This window comes from Pseudopipra pipra, chromosome W, assembly GCF_036250125.1.
Source record: "Pseudopipra pipra isolate bDixPip1 chromosome W, bDixPip1.hap1, whole genome shotgun sequence".
Classification (NCBI taxonomy): domain Eukaryota; kingdom Metazoa; phylum Chordata; class Aves; order Passeriformes; family Pipridae; genus Pseudopipra; species Pseudopipra pipra.
In genome coordinates, this window is record NC_087580.1 from 22920518 (window position 1) to 22929380 (window position 8863).

The following is an 8863-nucleotide window of genomic DNA, read 5'->3' on the forward strand; positions in this document are numbered from 1 at the left end:
GCACCTTGAGCCAATAAGGTTCCTCAGTGTCACAATGGCCCCTTCATTCCACAAAGTTCCACAGTGTCTCTGGGTTCCTGTTTTTCCCATAAGGTTCCCCAGTCTCACAATGCCCCCTGAGATCCAGGAGCTTCCATTATATCTCAGGGTTCCTTTGTTCCCGTAAGGGCCTGCAGTTTCCAAATGGCTGCTTGGATCCATGAGGTTCCAAAATGTTTCAGGGTTCCTTTCTTTCCACAAGACCCCAAGTGTTTAATGGCCCCTTCATTTCACAAGATTTCACAGTGTCCATGTGTTCCTTTCTTTCCATGAGGCCCTGCAGTGCCACAATGGCCCCTTGATTCCATGAGGTAGCACAGTGGCATCACAATGCTGACCCCACCCGGAGGAAAGTTTTGGGGAGGTTAGGGAAAACTGGAACAAAAGGGATAAAATAATTGAGGAAGGGAAGGAAATTGAGGCTTGGCCAACAGAGAGGAAAGATTTTGATGAGGTAAAACCAGATTCAGGTAATGCTCAGGGTGCTGAAACACTGTCTGTGCAAATATTCCTGATAGATCTTTACCTTATTTGTAACTTCAAGCCCCAACAGTACCCAAAAGTGCTGCCCCTCCCATTGAGAGGAATCCACTGCTCTAATGAACCAGACACTGCCAGCAGAACAACAAACCTCCCAAAGTTCTGCCTAATGCCCACCATGAGCTCTAAACCTCAAGCCCTGACCATGAAGCACCCCTACAGCCCTTGGGAGCAGGGCAAGGACCTGGAGGGCCCAGAGCAGGCCCAGGGGGTTGGCAGAGGAATGGGAGGTGACCTGGATCTGCTCAGCTCTGCAGTGACCCCCAGGAGAAGGGCCTGGGCTCTGGCAGGGATGTCCTGTGGCACAGGGGCTCAGGATCCAAGGTAAGAAGGCCAAGTGCACATGGCAACAGCCAGAGCTGGTGCAGAGCCATCAGGGAGGGTCTAGAAATGCTGCTGGGAGGGGGTGGGAAAGCAGGAGGGGTGTGTGCAGCCTGCAAGGCCAGAGCAGCAGCAGGGCCAGGGCAGGACAGCCTGCAGGAGAGATGGCCAAGGGCTCTGGCAGGGCTGCAAGGCCCAAAGGCACCCAGGCCTTTGTCCCCTTGCCTCTGGCAGCTGCCTCTGCCACTCAGGCCACCACAAGCCACTTTCCTGGCAGGTTCTGCACTTGGGTTCTGCCTCGCCCCTCCCTCAGCAGCCTGGCAGGGGTTGCCCAGTTTTGGGCCTTTGTTGTTCCTCCCCCTCCCATCCCAGTGCCTCCCAAACAGCCCTGAGCCAGCCGGGAGGGACAGGATCTGCTGGGCCAGGGCCTGGGGCTCAGGCCTTGGCCTTTGTGCTCCACAAAACCAAGGCAGGCTTTGCTCAGCATTGCAGGGGCCTGCCCAGAGCCTTTGTCTGCCTGCACTCCTGGCCTCCAAGGAGCTGCTCCAAGGAGTCCCTGGGGAGGCTTTGGCAGTGCCTGCCCTCAGTGGGGCCCAGCAATGCTTCAAGGCACTTGCAGTTTGGCTTCTGACTTCTTCAGCAACTGCTTCAATCTTCTCTCAGTACCTCAGGATCATGGGCTGGGCTGCAAACACACCGTGGGGCTCATTAAAATGCAGAAATCCCTCAGGATCTCTTTGTCTTCCTTTAATTGTCTTCAAGACAATTTCAAAACAATTCTTCAAAATTTGTACTTTTTTTTTTTAATTAAATTATGGCTATTTTTTAGTTCAGAGGAGAGGTGATAGAGGTGTTCTCCAAGTGATCTTGATGCTGAGTGTCTCCTCAGGAGATCCACACTGACCCTGGATGATCAACCTTGCTCCTCACCCCCCAACCTTACCAGTTCTGACATGGCCCATCTTGGACTGACAGCTGCTGCAACTCCAAACACACTGTGGGACCCATTAAAACACTCAAAACCAAATTATTTTGCTTCCTTTATTTGTCTTCAAAACTTCAAGACTTCTACACCTAATTAGAGTTGTTTTGTAGTTTAGGTAAGGAGGAAGATTTCAAAGTGAATGTCACAAAAATATATATTTTTTGATGAAAGGGAATGATTTACACAGAGCCTTGGGATGCAAGAGGGTCAGGGCATGAAGGATTTGGATCCAAAGATAAGGGGGCAAAAGACATTAGTAGCACTTAATCATTGACCAATTGAACTGTTATCAAGTGGTTCAATAGCATTTGCCACAATTTTAACAGTGACTGAATTAGAGATTCACAGTAACATTCACCCCACAGTCAATTCACACCCACACCCAGGCAGAGATGTGTGCACACATCAAGAGCTGGGGGTGGAAAGGTCCCTCTCCCAAATTCTCCTGTCAACAGGGAAACACTCCCACCAATCCCTTTGTGTTTCCCAACAGACAAGGTTCCAACTGTTTGTATGGTGTGATAGGACAAATAGTTTTCAACTAAAAAAAGGCAGCTTTGAAGTAGATATAACCAAGAATTTTTTACACTGAGGGTGTTGAAACACTGGCACAGCTTGCCCAGAGAAGTGATGCCTCATCCCTGGAAACATTCAAGGTCAGGTTGGAGGGGGCTCTGAGCAACCTGATGTAAATGAACATGGCCTTGGTCATTACAGGGGAGTTAGAATAGAAGAACTTCAAAGGTCCCTTCCTACCAAAACTCTTCCATCATTCTACTGGAGCCAAGGCTGACAAGGATCACCCAGGTTTCAGACCCAGCTGAGCATCCCCTTTGATGGCCCATCTGGCAGCTCTGCTACAAAGCTGCTGCAAAGAACCTCCAGACCTAAAGGCTTTGCTGCCTGGGGGGTCTCTGCCACCGTGGAGGGCCTGGAGGCTTCAGGTGACTCTGATCTGCAGGAAGGACAAGGTGCTGATGGAAATGTCCTTGGCTTTGGACATCCTGTGATCCAGGAACACTGTGAAAATCACTGGTCTGTTCCTTGGCTGCAGCATCAAAGGGATGGCTAAGGGTTATCAAGCATTGGAACAGAATGTCCAGGGAAGTGGTTAAGCCACCACAGAATCATAGAATTGTTAAGGTTGGAAAAGACCTCTGAGATCATGGAGTGCAACCATTAACCCAACACTGGCATCGTCACCACTGAACCATGTCCCCAAGTGCCAGAGCTCCATGTTTTTTGAACACTTCCAGGGATGGTGACTGTAAGACCCCAGGTTTGAGCTACAAGCTCAGCAAAGGGGTTTTACATTGAAAAATATAAAAGGCACCAAAAATTTCTGCCCTCCAAATATTTGAAAAGGGCCTTCAGTTCTTTTAATACCTTGAGAGAGATCACAAGGGGAAAGACACTGCACACGTTTTCTCAAGTGGTCAAAACCCACACTTTTACTGGCAAACTTTAGAAAATAAGGAAGCTTGGCAAAAGTTGAAAGGGCAACATTCAACCAGAATAGAGCATTCCCCAAAGCACTGACTGATCACAGGCCAACCCATCCATGGATGGTTTATTGACAATGTGTCCCGAGGGGCGGGACCTCCGATGCCACAGAAACCCCTCCCCCTGGATTAGGAAACATTTGGAATTCACAAGCGTGTGGTTGTTGGGGAGAGACAGACCTTGAGTCCCTGAGACTCATGACAGTGGCGGCAGCCTCGTGGCAGCGGCGGCTCCGGGCAGACACGGCCCCGCTCCAGCGCTGCCGCCTCAGCGGCGCCCAGGGGACGGCGCGGCGGCTCCGGGGGCAGGGCCGGGGACTCCCTCTCGGGGCAGCCCCGGGCACCAAAGAGGACCAGGGCCCGCCGTGTTCTCAGCTCGCTTCTCTGCAGTTCTCACGGCATCTGAGCACAGCAGGGGATGGGGAAATTGAGCTCAGCCACAACAGGAGCTCCTGGAACCGAGTGGCCATTGGGACACTGCAGGGCCTCCTGGAATCCAGGGGCCGGTGGGACACTGGGGAGCCTCTTGGAGCCAAGGGAACCCTGGGATATTGTGGAACATGGTGGAATCAAGGAGCCATTGTGACACTGCAGGGCCTCAAGGAACCAAAGGATCCAAGAGACACTCTGGAACCTCAAGGAATCCTTGGGCCACTGTGACACTGCAGGGCCCCATGGAACTAAAGGAACCCTGAGAGTTTTTGCAACCTCATGGAATTGTGATAAACTGAGAAAATAATTCGAGCTTATTAAGAGGAAACAGTGTAAGGTCAATATGACCTGGAGAGAAAAGAAAAACAAGTCGTAAAACTTAATTGGGCCCCTATAAAGAGATAAAACAAGTTACCTCCCTTTTACCTTGTGTAGGATTTATAGTGAGACAATTTTGTTTAGTTAGATAGATAATAGCACCTTTCTTAAAATTTATAACTTTGTATAGATAGCAAGCAAACATCTGCTGAATGTCTGATTTGACAATATATTATGGATGCTTATAGATAACATTCTTGTTAAGAAAAACATCTGTTGAATGTCTGACTTAACAATGTGTAATGTTTATGCTTATGTATAATGAATATTCATGAAGTAGCTGGAAATAAATGTAGAACAACTGTCTTCTTTGGGTGTGACAGGCGTTGGGAGTTGTTGGACCCCTTCCCTGATCACCCAGCGCTGAATTTGCTTTTATCATATAATAAAATTCTGATTGGAAATTGCCTGATTGGGTTTCTGTTTCTCACAGAATCAAGGGGCCATTTCTGGCAGGATGCTCTGCTCTAAGAATACCTAAACAATGGTCAGAGAATGCAAACAATTCAAGCTCTCTGTGGTGAGTTACTGCTGGTGTCAAGGTGCTGTTTTTAATGTTGAATTATGCTAAACCCAAAATGCTTCATGGAACTTCAAACTCATATCCTGCTTTTTGAAGCAGGATTTGACAGATAAGCTGCTCCCTGGCCCGCAAATAGTTCCAGCAGTCAAACCCTTGATAACTATAAAAGCCCCGTCCAACTTTCAGGTGGCAGATTCTTCCCCAGACTTCCTTGAAGTGTGTGGAGCTTCTGCCATGAAGCAGGGACAGCTCTTCATGGTCACTGCCCAGGGGTTAAGTGAAAGAGAGAGAACTGCCCCCTGTAGTTGTGGGGTGAGTTACCTCAATCTCTGCTTCAGGATTGTTTCTTTTTGCTGGCTCTGATCCAATTGCTTTAATAGAATGACTTTGATAGACTGCACTGTCCTATCTTACACTGTACTACTAGGAGGTTTTGGCTTTTATATTCTGCAGTAAATAATTCTGTTTAATGTTTTTCCTCTGTTCTCTTGTCTGATCAATTGTCTGTTCATTTATCATAATAAATAATTCATTTCATAGAAATATTTCTGATTTGCCATCACTAAAACCTACAGGACAAATTTAGAAAGCAAGGGGGTCCTTTCTGCACCTCGTAGCTCAACGAGACGGCTTCTGCCATCAACTTTGTCTAAGCCTTCCACCCCCCCAGCCCCAAGCCGTGACACAGGGGCATGTCTTGTCCATGCAGTGCACACACGGACTCCTGAGCTGGTCATTTGATGTCCCTCCTTGGAGGGAAGAACAAGCCCAATGGCCTGGGGTGAGAGGCCAGTGCTGGGAGCGGCGCTGGCTGTGCCAGGGCACTGCTGGGTGCCCCCACCCTGAGCACTCCCCCCCTTGTGCTGGTCACTGCTGTTTTCCTCTGCAGGGCATTGTGTTGGGCACATCCTGGAGAGCAAAGTGGAAAGCAGATGGAAGCTTTGAGGCCCTGGCCTGAGGAGATGCCCCTGCAGGATGGCAGTGCTGCTGCAGAGGTCAGCTCTGTGCCAGCAGTGCCCGTGGCTGTCCCTGCCTGCAGTCCCTGGACAGTCCTGCAGCAGGACTGGCACCGACTGCCAGAGCACTGAGGCCTCCAACAACACAGGGCTCTGCAGGACAGTGTGGAAGGGAAGGGAGAGGAGGCCATGGAGGAGAAGGGCTGCTGCTCCCTGGCAGTGCTGCTCTGCTGGGACTCTTTTCTGGCCCAGCTCTGCACAGAGGCCCCGACCCTGCAGCTGCAGAGAAGTCAGAGAGGAAAGATGTCAGGCAAACAAGTCAAGGCAGAGTTCTTTATTTGGTTTAAGCAAACAATGAGTACAATTTGTACAGCCTCTGGGCCAGGCTAGAAAGGCAAACACTGAATTGAAAATGGTGGGGTTTTATATATATAAAGATATATCTATCTATCTATCTTTATACGTATATATTTTTATATATAAAGATTTTTTGGTGTGAAGAAATTCTTACAAAAATAACACCTCTACCAGGAACAAAAAATAGAGAAGCTGTCGTGGGCCTTTAATGAAGCACAGAACAGTATTGGCCTTTAATGAGGAACATAACATGCAGAAGAAGGAGAGTTTATTGCTTCTGAAAAACACCCAGTTATCAGTTTCCTAAGGGCATCCTTGAGCTCCTGGTTCCTCAGGCTGTAGATGAGGGGGTTCAGTGCTGGAGGTACCACCGAGTACAGAACTGATAGTGCCAGATCCAGGGATGGGGAGGAGATGGAGGGGGGCCTCAGGTGGGCAAAAGTGCCAGTGCTGAGGAACAGGGAGACAACAGCCAGGTGAGGGAGGCACGTGGAAAAGGCTTTGTGCCTTCCCTGCTGAGAGGGGATCCTCAGCACAGCCCTGAAGATCTGCACATAGGAGAAAACAATGAAAACAAAACAGCCAAAACAAAAAGAAGCACTAACCACAATGAGCCCAATTTCCCTGATATAGGACTGTGAGCAGGAGAGCTTGAGGACGTGTGGGATTTCACAGAAGAACTGGCCCAGGGCATTGCCCTGGCACAGGGGCAGGGAAAATGTATTGGCTGTGTGCAGCAGAGCAGTGAAAAAGCCAGTGGCCCAGGCAGCTGCTGCCATGTGGGCACAAGCTCTGCTGCCCAGGAGGGTCCCGTAGTGCAGGGGTTTGCAGATGGTAACGTAGCGGTCGTAGCACATGATGGTGAGGAGGAAATACTCTGCTGAAATGAAGAAGACAAAGAAAAAGAGCTGTGCAGCACATCCCATGTAGGAGATGGTTGTGGTGTCCCAGAGGGAGTTGTGCATGGCTTTGGGGACAGTGGTGCAGATGCAGCCCAGGTCTGTGAGGGAGAGGTTGAGCAGGAAGAAGCCCATGGGGGTGTGCAGGTGGTGGTCGCAGGCTACAGCGCTGAGGATGAGGCCGTTGGCCAGGAGGGCAGCCAGGGAGATGGCCAGGAAGAGCCAGAAGTGCAGGAGCTGCAGCTCCCGCCTGTCTGCCAATGCCAGGAGGAGGAACTGGGTGAGGGAGCTGCTGTTGGACATTTGTTGCCTCTAGGTATGGGGCCCTGTTCAAGTAGGAAATAACAGTGACAAGTTAGGGCAGAACATTCTAAGAAAATTCAAAGTTGCTTTCCAACACCTCTCTCACTGCTCCATTGGTTTTCCTTTTCTAGAAATCTCTCCCTCAGCTCCATGGCTGGAGCTCTGCTTGGGGCTCACCACATCTTCCACGAGGAGCAGACCCTCTGCTCACTGGCTGTGAGGGCTCAGATCTGCTCTGCAATGGTGGGGTCATGGGCATGGTGGGCACAGGGGCCCGTCCTGGTGTTCAGATGTATCAGATGAAACAGCTCCCAGTGCAAAAGGGCTTGTCAGCATCTGCACTCCCAGTTTCTGAGAAAAACCAGGACAGCAGAAGGCAGTGTCACAGGTTTGGTGTGTTTGCTTGTTTGCTTTTTTTTTTTAGACTCCCCTCATCTTTCCTGAAGATTGTTCCTGGATGTCAGAACCCCTCAGCACTTCTGATGCACTCAGGGAGAACTGAGCAGGTCCTGCCAGGCAGGAGGATTGTCTGGGGCTTAGTGCAGAGGGAGGGGAGCTGGTCTGTCCCTCTCTCTTGTTCCCAACTGCACTGGTTTGTTTCTTCCTGAGATGGAGATTGATCACACTCCCAGTTTGGTCTGAAAAGCCACCAGACACTGTTGAGAGCAGAGGGATCCATCCCAGACCCCTCAATGTCTCAGCCTGTCTCAAGGGCTCAGCACCCCACTTGGAGCCAAGGACACCCGTGGCTCATCTCCCCAACCCAACAGCATCTCCTGGCATGGGCACAGCATCTCTGCCCCTCTCCACTGGGGCTTTCAGAGAACACAGCTGTGCTGGGAGGATGATTTGCATTCTCAGGGACAGCTCCCAGCTTGGAAGGACACCTCAGAAAAGAGCCAAGTGTCCTAATGACAGGGTCTGATTGAGGGAAAAAGAGCTCCTGACCCAGGCCCACAGACTTCACTGCCCACACCCCATAGGGCAGAGGACAATTGGAATGTCTCATTCCCAGGGACACTCCTGCCATAGGGGAATCCCAGGATCAGTGTTGGACTGTGTAGCTTGAACTGCCCTCCCCAGTGAACCTGACTGAGAGAAGGAGGGAACAACCTCAGGACCATGGGCAAGCTGAGAACCAAGGAAATGCACAGGGAGGGTCCAGCTGGGAGAGGCCAGGGCAGAGCCCACTGGGCACTCAGGGCAGTGTCACCCTGAGCCAACAGTGCCACCTCCCAGACACCAACAGTGCCAGGAAGTTGTTCTCAGCCCTGGGCAGCTCCTCACAGTTCCCTGTGGAACTCAAACCACCAGGCATGTGGTTTGAGAGCCTGAGAGAAATCCCTCCTTGGACCTTCCCCTTGAAGTATCCCCTGGAAAATATCCTGAGGTGCTCTGGTTCTGTGAGCAGCCCTGACCCATGAAACTCTCCCTGGATAGCAGAAGAAACCTGCCCTGCCCTGCCAGGCTTTGCTCTTTCCACCCCCAGCCTCTGCCCAGCCCTGAGGGAGCTCCCCAGCCCAGCTGAGAGCTGCCCCTGGCAGTGGCAGAGCTCCAGCCCCAGCACAGCCCTGGGCTGCAGGACCCTGCTCTGCAGGACAGCTTGGGGCAGCCTGGGTGGCACAGCT

At 50.9% G+C, this 8863-nt stretch overlaps 1 protein-coding gene across 1 annotated transcript; it reads right to left on the reverse strand.

The window, feature by feature from the left end:
• Positions 1-6178: 6178 nt before the first annotated feature.
• Positions 6179-6854, reverse strand: LOC135405595 (olfactory receptor 14J1-like; the record flags this gene model as incomplete). Its single annotated transcript, XM_064640303.1, has 1 exon — positions 6179-6854. A coding segment is annotated over one exon (588 nt), but the record flags the coding sequence as incomplete, so codon positions are not given.
• Positions 6855-8863: the final 2009 nt, after the last annotated feature.